This window comes from Equus asinus, chromosome 20 (assembly GCF_041296235.1).
Source record: "Equus asinus isolate D_3611 breed Donkey chromosome 20, EquAss-T2T_v2, whole genome shotgun sequence".
In the NCBI taxonomy this organism is placed as follows: Eukaryota; Metazoa; Chordata; class Mammalia; order Perissodactyla; family Equidae; genus Equus; species Equus asinus.
Genome location: NC_091809.1, coordinates 55,073,424 through 55,090,862, shown reverse-complemented (window position 1 = coordinate 55,090,862; position 17,439 = coordinate 55,073,424). Strand labels below are relative to the sequence as shown.

Here is a 17,439-nt window from a genome sequence, read left to right as displayed (position 1 = left end):
AAAAAGTAACACAATATATATATCTACTCCAGTTGAATCTGAAACAGCACACTTGATTAAGCACATTACTACTTTTCCAGCAAAATATGAGATAAAAAACTCATGTTGTAGCCTCATGTCAAATCAGGTCAAGTTTTGCCATGAAATGAGTTCTGACACTAAACTTAGGGGAAAAAATTAGCTGTTAGAACTTTTTTGGATTTTAGAATTGTGAATAAAAGGTTGTGAATAAGTATAGAATAAGACATTATAAGTAAATGCATGGGGGGAGAGAAACCTTAACTTTAACCAATTATACTGAGGCATGTGGTTAAATATTTAGGGAAAAAAATGTACCTTGATCCTTACTTTACACCAGGTACCAAAACAAATTATATATGGATTAAGAGCTAACTCCAAATTTTAACAAATCAAGAAATAAAAGCCTGGAAGCCACTGATGACACAGTTGAATATATCTCTAGTAAAAGATAAGCATATACTATGGAAGAAATGACAATTTGTTGGAAGGAATGTAAACTGAAGTAATTCTCTGGAAGAATTGGCAAAATGTATTGCGATCCTTAAAAAAATGTACACTAGGGGCTGGCCCTGTGGCTGAGTGGTTAAATTCGCACTCTGCTTTGGCGGCCTAGGGTATTGCCAGTTTGGATCCTGGGCGCAGACATGGCACCGTTCATCAAGCCATGCTGAGGTGGCATCCCACACAGCACAACCAGAAGGACCTACAACTAGAATATACAACTATGTACTGGGGGGCTTTGGGGAGAAGAAAAAGAAAAAATGTACACTAACCTTTTGATTTGGCAATTCTGCTCTCTAGAATGTCTCCTAAGGAAATGATTGTTAACACAGACCAATATTTATTCACAAATATTTTCACTGCTTTATATAATAGCTAAAAACCGAAAAACGCTTGATATTATTTAAAGTGAAAAAAGCATTAGGAAGTTATATTTACAGTTTAAGTTCAACTATGTAGAAAAAATAATTTAGGAAAAAAGACTAGAAAAGTATGCTAAAATGTTAACCAGTATTTACATTAAAAAAAAGTCTACTAGAAGAGGAAGTATAATAATAAAGTCAAAACTTGACATATAATTTCAAGAAATTGGGCCTGAGGCTGAAAGACGGTAGCTTGGAAATGAGGAATGCAGAGTATAAATTAACACGCTTTTGAAATTACTCCTTATCAAAGCTTAAATCTCGGTCTCCCTAATGGTCACGACACCTAGCTAGCTTTCGGCTAAGTGCTGATGGGTGCTCTTGTTACGTACATTTTCAACACAGTAAAGGGTTCTAACAATATCCATGGCTAAAATAATCAAATATTTTCATTATAAGACTTCTCGGATTTGGCATACACTGACTACATTGACCACTAAGTAATGTACAAGATAAAGAGCAGATCCTTACACGTGGTTATGAAAGCAGCCCCGAGTTGTCTGTGGTATACTTTAACTCTGAGATGCAGTCACTGGGCATCTGACTGTTAAAAATACGTTACCAGGTACAGTACTACAATTAGGGCCAGCACATTTAGACTTTTAAAGTAAAATGTGGATTATGGTTTTGCTTCTAAATACAAATGAAAGCTCTAATAACGAGTTGTCCTTGGACTATATCTAGGGGCTCCTGGCTAGTGAACTAAGAATCCTGGAGAGGGTGAACTTATTTTGCTTGTAAATAAATTCTTAGTACTTAGCACTTATAAATACATATTAATTGAATGAGAAGACAATCTGTAATTTTCAGCATTATGTGAATTTCCAAAAAAGCAAGAATTGATTTGCAAAGGAATTTGATCAAAGCATCTAAACGAGAATGATTGCCAATATGAAGGAATTCAAACTTGTGAAGTTAATGAAAATATTTATTCAAACCTAACTGTAATACAGTATCAACTTTTGAGTTAAATAAACATTAACTGTACGATAATTAGTTCCTTAGGAATAGAGCACTGCCACATCATAAAAATTTCTTACAACACAAATTTCTGCAGTAACGTTCAACAATTAAGATGTGATTTCTACACTGAGAAATGTTGTATAAGAGTAGGATGGATTTAGTTTTTTAAAGGCCCAGTAAAAAAAAAAAACAAAGAAAGGTCGAGGAAGATGACTCTTTAACAATATATACACCTGTAGGAAAAAACCTTAACATACTGATATTTAACCAAACAGAAAGCACTTAAGAGTACAAGTAAATACTTTAATATCTAGGCACAATTGGTCAGGTACTGATTATAATTTCTGTTCTCATTTAAAGGTTTAAACCAATTCTTCAACTTGACTGATGTATGTGAGTCTAATACAAAGAAGGCACCTCTTTCATTCTCCTTAAGGACTTTTTGAGAGTAACTCTTCATAACACTTTAAGGGGCACAGAGACAATGCACTGTATCTAAGTATAGATATAGTTATTTAACACAGCCCATTTTAGGAGAAACTAAATTAAAATATAAAACTATGATTTCTCTTTTTACATCTTATGATGGACATGGCTTTCTAAAAGGACACCAGAAGATAATCCTCCACACAAGCTTGAACATAGAATACAAGACTTAAATTAAATGTGCACTGGTCACTACTATGGAAGAGGTTCTATGAATTAGTGCAATTCTTTAAATCCCCAGTATTTAGGGAAAAAGTATATACATACCAAGAAATCTCTACTACATAACCAAACTTTTTATGGCTCAATAGTCTAAAGTTCTGTAAAAGATCTTGAAAGTTATAAACAAAAGATCAGAACACTCAGATGATTTATAAAATTCTCTCTAAAACAAAGAGATCAGAATGACCAGAGGCAGTTAAAGTGTAAAACTTCAGGAATATAATCTTTACTGCAATTATAAGAAGGGATGGTAAAGTATTCACTCTAGAAAAAATCCAAATTGTCACTTTACTATCATTTTAGGTGGTTATCACTTAGTGGCTATGTCTTTGAATATCTTGTTGGATAGTTACTGGAGGCAGTTTACAAGGAAAAGTATCACTTTCTTCCCAAAAGCAAAAAACTATTCCAGATGAATAAGCCTCAGCATCAAGGATCATAAGAAGTCAAAAAACACAGTGTAAGAACATTAGGTTGATTTAACCTCTATTTCAACAAGATTTACACAATATTTACAATATGCAATTGTCAAAGCTATACAGTTTTGCAGATTGGCTTTACTTACATTTCTGCAAATCTTTTTTTCCAAAATAAAAATATACCAGGTAAATCTATTTACAAACTAGGAAGCTGCTTCAGAAACAGCATGATTTAGATATAAAGTGAAATTTCAGTACAGTAAAAGTGCAGGTCATGCTTTCAGATTTTGTCAACATCTCATTCCCTACACTCACAGTTTAAGGGATACGAGTTTTAAACAGCTGCTGTTCTTATATGTTCAGAATGTTTACTCATCATAATGCAATGATAACAAAAATTTATCCACATCCATTCCAGCTGGAAATGAACTGGGGAGCTTCTTTTTCTGTAAAAAACAAAAAAAGAAAGAAAAAGAAGAAAGAAAAAACAAACCTAAGTTAACATATTGAACTCAAACAAGGCCAAAAAACTTTAAGTCACTTAGAACCTTATATCGGGTTCTTCCATATACTACTAAAATTTTTGCCACAAGTTTTTAGTTCATTACAATTTTAGTTATAGAGAGAAGCAGAGACAAGTTTTATAAATCCAAGGTTAATAAAATTTACTTCAATGGTATTTCAACATTAGTTTAGGGCAAAAGACATGATACAAATCCAGAGTGTATGAATGCTGAATGAGAAAAGATAGAATACGCTTTCTATACGGTGGTCTTTATTGCCAAAACCATAAACCTTACATAGCTTTACTAAGATTTTAAGAGTAACAGGTACTTTTCAAGTTCCAAACACTTAATCTAGACCAGGCACTATAAAAACACTACGTTTAGTCCTCACGGCCATTAGGTAAGATGTGTGGTAACCTCACATCAAACGATGCAGCTGAACCACTGAGTAGGAGATGCAGGATTCAAACCCAGGCTTGCATGGCAGCGAAGCCAAGATTCTTTCCCTGTTGCCATACTCCCTTTATGACACTTTAAACCCTTTCTTTCTACTCAATCCACGTACTAAATGGCTAAACAGATTCAGGAAAAATGGGTTTCATTTATCAATGCTATCCCTGCACTGCCTTTCTACAGATAATCATGGTTAAAGCAAGAACAGGTAAATTTATGTTTACACTGCTCCAACATAGGAACATCTGTAAGAGCCTATGGAAGAAATGGCAGGACATGTGAAAAAACCCAAAGATACAGGGGTTTTAAAGTAGTTTTTTACTTGATAATTCCACACACAATAGTGGCTTCCCAGTCTTCTGTGCCTTATGTCATCGTCCCCCTCAAACAAACTTGGGTCCTACCATGACAGAAACAAAAACCTTTTCTCAGGAAAGATGTTTATAAATAAATGCCTAAGTAATTCTTTTGAAAATGCTGTGTTTCACCCAGACAATTTCTGAGTACCTCACTGGCAGAGAGATACTGCTACAGAACGTATTTTGTCAATCAAAACTCAAACCTGTTTGACCAGAATGTTGTTAGGTAGCTCTGGCAAAAAAATCCTGAGATCTCTAATCTGAGCACTGAAGGAAGGGAAAAGGTGTGGTTTTGAGACTAAGACTTTCAAACTTGCCTTAATTTTCTTCTTTTTCATTGGTATTGATGAATTTGCAAGACTTTTATTAGAAGTACGGGAGTTTCGCTCACGCTCATCTAATTCCTCAATTTTCCGTTTTTTTGTGGTGCTCCTTGAAGATGCTCTAAATTGCTGTGTATTGTCTTTTAGAGGAGTTGCTGTAGTAGTCCTAGAGATGGCAGCTCTGGAGAGAATCATTAATGTATGGGCAGCCATGTTTACACTGTTTTCACTTCCTGTTTCACTGGCAGGGCTGCAGGCAGGCAAGTCTGGAGTGACAGGAGGGACCATTACTTTGGGTGTGCTACCGTCTTCACCAAAACGTCTACTAGAGGGGACTTTGATACCATCTGTAGGCTCCTCTTTGTGTTTTTCTGCTGCCCCTGAGCCAGATATCCGGGGTACAGGTAAATCAGTACTATCAGTGAGCCTATTTACTGGGCTGTGCAACTGAACATCCTGTAACATTTCTGTGGAATGTTTGGTTAGTGGGTTAACCAAAGAACTGGTAGATCTGGTTTGTTCTTGTTTTAGATCCTTCACAGCTGTACCTACTGAAATGACATTTTTACCGTTTGAGGATGTGCCTTGTTTTTTGGTTAGTTCTTGGAGCGAAGTTACAGTTTTCTCATTCCGTAAACTGCCATTTTGCTGCCCATTAGTGAGTTTTGAAGTTTCTAGACTTTTCTGCCTTTCCACATCGCTGCATAATTCATTTTCCTTATTAGCTGTTGCTTTATGGAAAGATTCAAGTACAATTTCTGTTGGTGAAATTTTCTTTTCTGACTGAGTTTCTTTTATGGTGGTATGTCGGCCAATGGCAGTTTCTGATTTAGCTAAAATCTTAGGCACAGGTTTCTCTCTTTCTCTTTTGAGAGCATTATTAGAAGGGGGTTTTAAGGTGGAGGACACAATGGGGGAGTCAAGATTAAGAAATGAAATATCATTCTTTTCCTTGTTTTGAGACACCATCTTATGGTTTGTCCCCTGTGTATTTGCCACAGGAGAAGCAGTGCTATCAAAACAGAGCACACGCCTGTGGCTTTCAAACGGTTTGCTAATTGGAACTAGACTCTCTACTGAGAAGGGAACTGTGATTTCCTCCAATTTTTTTCCAAGATCTGTGGCCATATTCTTGTCAGAAACTTCAGTTCTACAAAAAAAAAAAATTTTTTTAGCAATATAAAGAAACTTTGGTTTTAATCTGAGCATTCAAATAATCTATGATAGAAACTACTTTTATGCTCACCTTTGTGCATGACATCCAACTAAATGACTTGATGAATCCACCAAATTATTTACCTGCTTTCCTAGAATTATAAATGAATTAATTAGAAAAGAAAAACATCCTAGAAAGAGTATATTCCTCTGAAAGAAAATGGAACAGACCACAGTGTCACACATCATGAGAAAAATTTTTAAATTATAGCTAATATACAAACAAAATACTTTCACATACTGAGTTTAAAAAGCAGCTTTGTAATATACACAAGACAGTCACTCATTCATTTTACAGAGGAAATACAGATATGAAACAAATGACTTGCTTCAACTTTAGTCAAATATTATGAATCCAGTCTCTGGATCTACAAATTACAATGCTCAGTATGGCACTTAAAAGTACTGCTTTGATCCAGAAAGTTACTTAAAGAAAGCAATATAATATGCCTGTTTTAAAATTTTGCCCATTTAACTGTCATAATTGCAAGCCTATGTCACTCATAATGCATGCTCTGGAGTTTTAATAGCCATATTTTAATTTCCATGAACTTCTGAGTTTATGTGGGAGATCAGCAAGATATGAAGATAGAAATCACAGCAAAGATGAGATCATGAAGGACCTTGTGTATTATGCAAAAGGTTTCATAGAGAATCCTTAAGAGTTTTAAATAGGAAAGAAGCATGGTAGATTTATGTTTTAGGAACTGACTCTGGCAGTAGCGTAGATGATAGACTAGAGAAGAAAGAAAACTGGAAACAGGCATTCTAGTTAGTTGGCTATAAATATTCCAGGTAAGAGATGACGAAGATCTTAGAGACAGTACTGGGCATTTACATGGATATGAAGGGTAAAGGATGAATCAGTGGTGACATTAACCAAGGGGGAAAAAGAAGGCAGAGCAGGTCTTTGAGGAAGAAGAGGTGAGACTTACATATATAGAGTTGGAAGGTCCAGAGTTACATAAAGTTAGAAAGAGAGGTGCGTATTAGTTTAGTGGTGGTTCTAGAAGCCACCAATAGTATCAACAGTTAGAAGGAAGTAAAGTAAGGTAAAGATGGGAAACATCCAATGTATATGGCAATATTAGGAGGCCACTGGTGATGTCAGTTTAAACAGATTTAGTGGAAACATGAGAAAAGACAATAATAACGTGCATGAAGAAGGAATGGGAGATAAGAGGGGTTGGAGATAAAGGGTTGGCAGGTGAGACAAACCTAAGGAACTTTACAGACAGAGAGGGAAGGAGCCATAAAGAAAAGTTGAAGACCTATAGAAGATAGAATCTAGAGCACAGGTAGACTGCATTAGCCTTAGAAAGAATGAGATGATTATTCCTCTAAGAGAGAAAGAAAAAGGTTAGAATGATTTTAGAAGTAGAACAGGTACATACTAAATGGGAATGATATGAAAAAATGGAGTGTCCTATTAGTAAGCTGGGAGAGAAAATCATTGGCCTAGAGTGAGAAGGATAGGGACTAGACAGATTTGAGAAGAGCTGTGAAAGTCTGGAATAGTTTGAAGGGGGGATGGGAGAGAAAGAAGATAGGCAGACATTTAAAATGATTGCTAAATGGTAGTGAGTGTGAGAAATTTTTAAGTAGTATCAAATGGCACCACTTCTAAAGCGATGCTAAGAAGCCCAGGTATAAAGGCAGAGATGGTTGGTTGGACAGATCCAGGGCTGGAAGGTAGCAAGTGGGTATGGTAGAAGAATGCAGATATGAAGTTGCTTAAGAGTACCTGGACAAGTGGCTGATGTGGTAGATTGTGGGGTCTAGCTTGGATAGGGAAGGAAGTGAATCCAGAAAGAAACTTAAAGTTCAGATGAAAAGATGAGGACTCAATTAATAGGAGTTCTTATTGGTTGAAGAGAGATTCAATGGATATATGGAAATGAGAGTATTATGATAGAGGTTATTGGCCTTTAAAAATTTTATAGGTCTAATAAGAAGAGGTGAACAATTAAAGTTGAAGCTATACAGAAGTTGGCTGAAAGTGAAGATTAAAGACTTAGAAGTGGAAGTGGTCAAAGAATTCTAAGGGTTAGGGTGTTAGGTAGGTTAACAACATGGGCATTCTGTTACTCAGGAAGATGGAAAAGTTAGAGGTAGAGAAGTCTGAGAACTAGGTGTAACATTCATTAAGGCCCTGAATGAAAATCTGGTGTTACTTTGTACATGTTTTTTGTTGAACAGAAATCTTTAATTTTGAGTAGTCAGCACTATTAAATTTTTCCCTTTATAAATTATGCATTTTTCATTTTTTAAAAGTAATTCTTTTATCCCACTGTCACTAAGATATTATCTTACATTTTCTTTTATTGTTTAATTGTTTTGCTTTTCACCTTCAGGTCTCTAATCCTCCTGTAGTTCACCTTTGTATACGGTATGAGGAAGGGATCTAACTTTCTCCTATATAATATATATAATAGCCAATAAATTTCACTTATTAAATAATCCATCCTATCCCCTCTGACTTCTGATGCTACCGCTACCACATACAAGTTCCTATAAATACATGGTCACTTCCTAAACTCTATTTTGTTCCATTTGTCTTTTTGTTTTAAATACTGCAAAAAACTTTCAGCAAAGGTTAGACAATCACCTGTTAGGAATGGTATAGGTATTCAAAAAGAAAACACTGGTGTTGCTGCAAACAAATGAATACACAGACATAAAGGTGACATTTGCAAACTTTAAAATGTACCTGTACCAGGCTTGTTTCTTAGGCCCTGAGTCTTCTGAGATTTTGGAGGGATGGGGAATTGAGGGATACTTCTATTGCATACAGGTGCTGCCAAAGGCATATGAAGGACCTAGAAGAGAAGCAGCTATTAATTACACTATGTTTGAAAAGCGTCACTGCGCCATTTTGAGTTCACAAATCTTACCTGCCGAGGAGGAGCAGAAAAGGTATTTCCATTTTGTCCAACCACAGATACAGGGATCATTCCCACCATTCCTTGCAGTACAGGTTGGACTGGAGAAGCTATTATGATGGCAGATCCTAAAAAAACCAATTCACAATAAAATAAGATTTTCTCTCATAAACACAAGACACCAAAGTAATTATTAATTTGAAATAAATTCTATAAAATTATAATCCCTTTTCCTTTTAAGTAACTCTCCTTTAAAAAAATTAATTTAGAAATAACAGCAAGGTTAGTAGTCTTATCACATTTAGTCAAGGTAAATGTCATGAATGAACGTAAGACTCTATAGCCAGGAGACCATACTGTAGTTATATCTTGATTCTTCTAGAAAGAATAGTGAAACTGATCAGAAAACTGGCGGTGAAAGTTTCAAGTCTGAATCTTACGGGTCCCAAATGAATGTTAACAGCCCAAGGTTTGCTCACAACCGCAACCTGTTAGCTTAATGGTATTGGTCAAAAAGGGTCCAGAAAAGTGAGCAGTCAGTCAAAACTATGAGGGAAAATTATAATGCTCTTATGGTCCTTGGAAGTCAACAATATAGTCTCTGGGTATCATAATTTAGCCTTGCCCTGGAAATGAATCTTTTCCTAATACACTCACTAACTGCGCCTGTCAAGTTGATCACCTTACTTCCACGAACACCTACTTTGGTCACTCAAATACCTCCCTAAACTTGTGCTGCTTAGACTTCCTTCCTTCTATTCCAAATACTACCTTATTTCTCTAAGTTTCAGCTCAAGTCCCACATTCTCTACCAATTCTGACTCTTTCTTTATCTTAACTAGCACTTGGAACAGATCCATCAGGCTTAATAATTAATATTTAATTGATGATATTTAATCAGATTTTATTGCATGCCTATAATGTAAAACAAGAGAGTAAAGGAGCTTGGGAACCAATATATAAGAAAATGTGGATAAATGTGCCATAAGTTCTATCTTCAAGGAAGATACAATCAAGAATGACTAATATGACAGGCATGTCAATCACTAACTACATACAAAATGGCATGCAATAAATGCCACAAGTGGCCCTACAACCAAAGAATTCTAAAGACACAGATCAATTCTGGAAGGTGGAAGACAAATTACAAAGGGTTTCAAGTTGTGTCTTAAAAGTCTCTCCAAACAGATAAAAAAAATTCCTTGAAAACTAAGACTATAATAGCTATTTTAAAAAAATTTCCCACAACATTGGGTTTTAGTAGGTATACAACTTTTTGATGAATTAGTCTTTCTTTTCTCTCTTTTTTGTATCTTAGCACATGGACTGGGAAGTAACTGTGGAAAGAAAAAAGTAAAAAATTAAACCACTGAATTCCAGAGCATACAAAAAGGTTTAAAAAAAGGTTTGACTGAATTAATTAGCTAGAGTAAAGAGGAGGCATCATCACAAATTTCAGAATCTTTTCTCATACTATCTATCCATGGTTTATTACCTCCTAGCCAACAGCTGCAGACATAAGAGAAATTAGATCCCATTCCAGAGAAATTAACTTCAACTGTTCGTGAAGTTACCTTGTGAAAAGTTGGGTGACACAGCCTGGTTGACAGCAAATACACTGTTTGACCTTGGTGGTGTCTGTAACTGAGGTGGTGGAGGTTGAGCAGTCATAGGTGCAGAATTTCCAGGCAACACCACAACATTAGACTGACTTACAGTTGTTCCTAAGGCTGCTGGATCAGTCATGCAGGTAGCTATCAGAATGTTATTTGAATTGCCAAAAGTTGTGCTTGTAGTTGGCATCAGCTGTATGTATCCTCCATCCTTGGAAACACATGGTGTAACACTGGCTGAAAAAGCAATGCTGTCTTCATTCTGAGTATTGTTTACTGCCGAGTCTTCAGGTTTGAGTGCTAAAAGGCTCTGTTCCATTGATGCTGAATCTCCTATTCCTTCAGCAGATGTGATAGTACCTGCAGTTTCTTCTGAAGACAGGCATTTAACTAATTCTGCATTTTTGGCAGGTGATTTAGCAGGAGAAGACAAAATTATAGTTGGCAAGTTTTCTCCACTGATACTAGAAACAGCACTGTTAAGTTCAGTATCTGAGGAAACAAATGGATCATCACTGATGATAATTTTGAGAGAGACGATATTTGATGCATCTATCTCTGTTGAGTTGTCACTAGCAGGTTTATCACTAGTATTTTGGGACTCAGCGTGAGAATCTCCCATTGAACACAGGGATTCCGAGGGAAGAGAATGCCTCCCTTCTATAGGATTACCTTCTGGAGGCATCAATGCTACTTCCCCACAGTTATCATTTTCACCTAAAGAGAGAAAAATACTATCTCCATGTTCTTTTATAGAAGATGAAGGCTCTTGTGAATCCAAAGCAATTTTCTCAGACTTGGAGGGCTGAGTTTCATGTTCCACATGATTTAACTCAACAGATGATGAATCATTAGATGGTTGTTTCATTGAAGATACTGAACCTCCAAGACGAATTTCTACTTGTTCAGATACATTTAAACCTGAACTTTCAACAGATACAGGTAATATTTTACTTTGAAGGGAAGAATTATCTTGGCAATCTGAAAGTTGTTGTGATGCAACTGCTAATACATTATTAATTTCAATTTTACTCTGGTGAATTTCTCTAGAATCTGGTGACTTGGAATCATGGAAACTAGTTTTAAGTCTTCCTATATTATTAGAACTTTCACAAAATTGACTTTTTTTAGATGGATTTCCAGTTAATGGAATATTTGGGGATAAAAGTTGAGAATTTTTACCAGAGAGAATTAAGTTTTCATTGTTAGTTTCACCACCAAGGGAAACAAATGAAGTTATTGGTATATCAGACTGATCAGGCTGTAACTGAGATTCACTCGGCACACTGGGAGGCAAAGAATTCTTTTCAACTTCCATAGCCATTTGAGTTTCAGTGGACATCTGATTGGTGTATAATTCAGCACAATGCTGATTACATTCAGCATCAGAATTTACTCTTTGGTTAAAGTCATTCAAGTTAGGCACAGACTCAAAGGTAATATCGAGGTTACACTTCTGTTCAGGAGGTACAACAACTGTTTTAAAGGCCTTTTTCTGCATGCTAGAGCCTATATGGGAAAAAGGTTCCTGGGCTTCCTGTCTGAGCTCATCAGGGTTGCTACCATTCTTCAAAGGATTTGATGTGTCTTCACTTTGATAGGATGTGCAAAATGAGGGTTGGCCAGATCGATCACCTGCAAAATATAAGGATGGTAGGAAGATATGGTGAGTATGTACAGCTTCTGAAATAGTCATCTTTCTGTAAAACCTATTTTCCCAAGCAAGTAACTAATCTTTGACATATCAGTAAGTGGAAGTCTGATAAACTATATTTCCCATTTTCTAAGCATCAAAAACTTTATGGGCACTTTTATTACTGATGCCTTTTTAAACAAGTGCCAAATTGTTTTTCAGGCTTCTTGGAAAACAGATGACGGAAGGAAGGAAAAGATATATAGGTTTAAGAACATCTAATATTTACCAGTATGTAAAAAAGTGGCACCAAACATTCTGTTTCTTTTTTTCAGAACAGTTGACTTTTCTTAACTTTTACCGTTTCTATTCACTTTACTTCATCTGATATATTCTTAAAGGTGAAAGAGGGCCAAGTACATTTTGCATGATTAACATTTGATGTTACTGTGCCCTGTTTAACATTCAACACACATTTACAGAAGGTCAACCATATGATTGGTACCGGGATACAAAGATTTGGGCCGGCGCCATGGCATAGTGGTTAAGTTTGGTATGCTCCTCTGCAGTCGCCTGGGTTTGTGGGTTTGGATCCTGGGCACTGACCTACACTACTCAGCCATGCTGTGGCAGCAACCCACATAAAGTGGAGGACGACTGGCACAGATGTTAGTTCCGTGGGATGAGGAAGGTTAGGGATAACCTTCCTCAGCAAGAACAACAACAACAACAACAAAATAAAGATGAATGACCCAGTCTCTGCCATTGGAGAGATCAGTCTAGTAAGGGAAGCAGACATAGAACAGAAAGTCATAATAAAACATGATAAAAATTGTAATAGTATAGGAACAAAAGGCATTTCTTTCTGCCTAGGGGATGTGAGAAAGTGTCATAAAAGAGGTATTATATGAGGAGATCTTAAAAAATGTCTAGGAGCTGGTCTAAGAAGAAAAGGGCGTTTCAGAAAATGACACAGCACTGGTACACTATATGTCATGTAGCATTCACAGTTTAGGACAGAAAACATTAACAATTAACAATATGAAAAATATAGGAAAAACTTAGAAAAATGTGTATCGACCAACACATAATTCTGTTAATGTGACACTGGTAAAATATTATTGGGTATAGAGCACATTCAAATCTTACTGTGGGGAGATAGTGGAAATTTCATCTAGGCCACACAAATTCAGGGTGTAGTCAGTTTCAATGAAACTGAAAGACTTTGAGAAAATAGGATTTCAAGTTTCATTTTGTGCAGGATGAAGCTTAACTGAAGTGCAATCTTCCACACATAATATATAGTAAGACACATCCCACTATAATTCAGCCTAAGAAATGGAGGGTTGAGCTTTGGTGTAGGCAGAGAACTCAAAGTAGGAACGTAGTCTGAGATATTCCAAAACTATTCTTAGGAAGACATGATGTGAAACTTGGAAGCCATCAGGTTTTTGGGGGGGCCTTGTGGGGGTAATGGCATTTAAAAACAGATAAGCACAAAAGATTATTTGGGCATAGTTTGCTGTAGACAGAAATGGACAGAGGTTGTATTAAAGAGGCATAAAGTTCAGCAACAAGTGTGAGACACCAGGATAACGGGAGAGAAGCCAGAATACTGGTTATCTCTGAGGAAGAGGGATGGAGGGAACAGTGACTTGGAAGGGATATGAACAGAGGTTTCTGTGTTGCTGGCGGTGTTGTATCTTTTGACTTGAGAGATAGTTGGTTATATGGGTTTTTGCTTGACTGTAATTCAATGAGCTATACACATTTTTACTGTGCACTTTGTACATGTGTCATATTTCACAAAAACATAATTTAAAAAAATGTGGCAAATACTTATAAGATCTAAGATGGACCTATTCACTGCCTTCCCTCATTCAATACGTAATTACTGTGGACCAATTAGGTGCCATACTGGTACTCTATGAGAGGCAGAAATGTAAAGAACTGACTTAGTAGACACATAGGAACATGACCTCAAACCTCATGAAATCCATAATTCCAGACTATCACTACAGTATATAATTTCCTCTAAATAAGTGAGCTGTGGATGCTGAGTAGTCAGCCAAACTCGACTGCTAAGCTGAATGATCAATACCACATACCAACCTTACATATTAGGGATTCAAATTTGTGCCTCAGAAAAATCACGTTAAATATTACAGACTTTTGTCAAATGGGTCAACACTATTAATACCAAATTGTGCATTTTAAGAATCTACTGCATCAAGGAAGAACGAGTATTAAAAACTCACCTTTTAAAGCAGTAAAGGCTTGGGAGTAATTTTATTTTTTAATGAAGAGAGAAAACTAGAAATACAAAAATGACCTACGTGATAATTTGAACCGCTTCCAAATTAAACAATATTTTCTGCCTTAGAAACTTTGAGACTGATACTAGGATTTGGATTAATGATATCAACAAAATCAAATTCTTACCAGATTCTTCTGTTTCAAAAGAACCTTTAACTGCTAGATTAGTTTCATCTGCTAAGACTACATTGGGATTGGTATCCATATGCTGACTGGAAATGCCTTGTGACATATTTTTATTATTCTTTGTTTTACCTGTTAAAAAGGGAATAGGGAAACAATTAGTTAAATGACCAAAATAAAAATAAGCATCAATTAATACAGCTTGACAGCTGTCAAGCAAATGTTAAACTTTGGTGTTCTTTTTTTTCCTCCCCAAATCCCCCTAGTACATAGTTATATATTTAGTTGTGGGTCCTTCTCGTTGTGGCATGTGGGATGCCGCCTCAGCATGGCCTAATGAGCGGCGCCATGTCCATTACCAGGGTCTGAACGGGCGAAACCCTGGGCCGCCACAGCAGAGTGTGCGAACTTAACCACTCTGCCACGGGGCCAGTCTCCTAAACTTTGGTTTTAATTATGGTCTTTTGGATGTTTTTAACATGTTCCCTTACATATCATTGACAAACATGGTTTTTTCATCAGACTGGTAGTTCTTAAACTTTAGCCTATATCAGAATCACTTGGAGGGTCCAAGAATTTGCATTTTTAACATGTTCTCAGATAATGTTGGTACTGCTGGTTTGGAGACTATACTGTGAGAACTACTGCACTAGGCCATAAGATTGAGGGCAATAGCCAATTTTTTGTATTCCTTTTGTATTATCCAGTTGTGTTTAGTATGTGTGTACAACTGTAGTGACTGGCCAAAATGCCCACAGAAACAAAACACAAAATTGTTCTCCATTTTTACAGCTAAAATTTCTTTAAGGAAAAAAAAAAAAGACAGACAAAAACAATAAAAAACCCTTTCATATCCATATAATGTTTGCTTTTTTTTACTTTAAAGATTTTATTTTTTCCTTTTTCTCCCCAAAGCCCCCCAGCACATAGCTGTATACTCTTCATTGTGGGTCCCTCTAGTTGTGGCATGTGGGATGCCACCTCAGTGTGGCTTGATGAGCAGTGCCATGTCCGCGCCAAGGACTCGAACCAACGAAACACTGGGCCTCCTGCAGCGGAGCGCGTGAACTTAACCAGTTGGCCATGGGGCCAGCCCCCCATATAATGTTTGCTTTAACGAAAACAGGAACTTTTATCAAGAGCTCTGTAGAATGCTGCTTCACCCTGGTTAAGTTGCCAGAGAAATTGTAGAAACTTTTCTAATTACCTAGAAGAAATGGTCTACTTACCATAGTCAAAGAGATCAAAGAGTGCCTGAAATGCTGGATCTGATTCTGTCTGTTCCAATATATCCTGTATAGCTTCTTCAGACATGTGGATTTCACTCTGCAAAAAGAAAGAGTGATCCTAATTGAATTAATACGGTTCAAGACCACCAAAATAATTAGAGAACATCTTATATTTTTGACTTTTTATGCAGAAGTATTCCCCTCCAAGAAAACCTCTTCTAACACTATGCTCCTTTAAAGCAAATTAAAACAACAGACTAAGAAAATACAAAGTGCTCCCTAATTCTACTTCCTAGAGTTAATTACTTTGGTGAATACATTCCCAAACATTAAAATAAAATGAACATAGGAACTGTATGTATGTATATAAATACAAAATAAAACCATGCTATGTTTTTTGTACTTGACATACAGCACTGTATAAGTTTTCCAGTATAATGACTTGACCTATATACATTGTGAAATGATTACCAGAGTAAGTGTAGTTAACATTACCTCATATAGACACAAAAAAAGGAAAAGAAAAAAATGTTTTCTTCCTTGTGAGAACTTAGAATCTACTCTTCACTTTCAAATATACCATACAGCAGTGTTAACTATGTTTGTTGTTTTGCACATTACATCCCCAGTATATATTTATCCTATAACTGGAAGTTTGTATCTTTTGACCCCCTTCATCCAATTCTCTCACTACCACCCACCTCTGGTAACCACAAATCTGATCTCTTTGTCTTTGAGTTTGGTTTCATAATGTTCCTTAATTGGCTTTCTTCACATTAGTTTATGGTACACTGCTTTCTAGATCCTCCAATAGAAATCTATCTCACCCCTTTTATCTGTCTACTTTGGTCTCTTCATATTAAATGCTTTCTTCAAATGTTGGACAATCCTTGCTTATCTGCTCATATTTAAAAGTAGCATGCCAAGGGGCTGGCCCCGTGGCCGAGTGGTTAAGTTTGCGCGCTCCGCTGCAGGCGGCCCAGTGTTTCGTTGGTTCGAATCCTGGGCGCGGACATGGCACTGCTCATCAAACCACGCTGAGGCAGCGTCCCACATACCACAACTAGAAGGACCCACAACGAAGAATATACAACTGTGTACCGGGGGGCTTTGGGGAGAAAAAGGAAAAAAAAAAAAAAAAAAAGTAGCATGCCAAAAGCTACCTGCGAACTCTGCGCAAATGGAGAGAGCTTGTCAACTAAAACCTAAGCTGTAGAATAATCCTACAGAACCATCTGTAGTTTTAGTTTTTTTTCTTTTCAGTGAGTTAGATTTCCTGCTGGGAGAGTTTATGACTGACAACAGTGTTTCTGGAGGACAGTGTGGAATGGGGAGAAGATACTGGAGTTTAACTCCTTCCTAAATTTTGCACCTAATCATCCTGTTTGTAGCCCTATCTTTACACTTACTTTCAGAAGTACTGGTGCCCAGCCTCTTGGGATTTCTGTGTTGTAAAGTAGCTTTTACCTGAGCTTTACCTTTACTGGCTTGGAATCCTGCATCTGCTAAGGCAGGTACTACCTGTCCATTTCAACTTCCCAATTTTCTTCTGTCCTGTCCTCTTCTCTTTTTTGACCTTGTGGGGTTATGCTTTTTGAAAATTCCCTATACTGTCTTTTTAGTAGTAGGGTACAAAACTAAATGTTTAATCCACTATCTTTCTAAAAGAAAGGAGCCTCTTTGTAACAGATATTTTTCTTTGCATAAATATGCCACAATTTAACCAATTCCCACCATTGGATGTCTGAATTTT

The 17,439-nt window shown here is 36.6% G+C and overlaps 1 protein-coding gene across 2 annotated transcripts in view; it reads right to left on the bottom strand.

Moving 5' to 3' along the window:
- Nucleotides 1-1,851: 1,851 nt before the first annotated feature.
- NPAT (nuclear protein, coactivator of histone transcription) overlaps nucleotides 1,852-17,439 on the bottom strand; it is a 52,134-nt gene continuing 36,546 nt past the window's right edge. For both annotated transcript variants that reach the window (XM_014860767.3, XM_070490341.1), the window contains exons 11-18: nucleotides 15,687-15,783; nucleotides 14,461-14,589; nucleotides 10,347-12,020; nucleotides 8,785-8,900; nucleotides 8,601-8,709; nucleotides 5,922-5,982; nucleotides 4,670-5,825; nucleotides 1,852-3,480 (exon numbers count right to left, since the gene is read on the bottom strand). In XM_014860767.3, coding sequence (XP_014716253.1) covers nucleotides 3,403-3,480; nucleotides 4,670-5,825; nucleotides 5,922-5,982; nucleotides 8,601-8,709; nucleotides 8,785-8,900; nucleotides 10,347-12,020; nucleotides 14,461-14,589; nucleotides 15,687-15,783 — 3,420 coding nt within the window. In that variant the 3' untranslated portion in view covers nucleotides 1,852-3,402. The remainder of the gene's footprint in view (nucleotides 3,481-4,669; nucleotides 5,826-5,921; nucleotides 5,983-8,600; nucleotides 8,710-8,784; nucleotides 8,901-10,346; nucleotides 12,021-14,460; nucleotides 14,590-15,686; nucleotides 15,784-17,439) is intronic.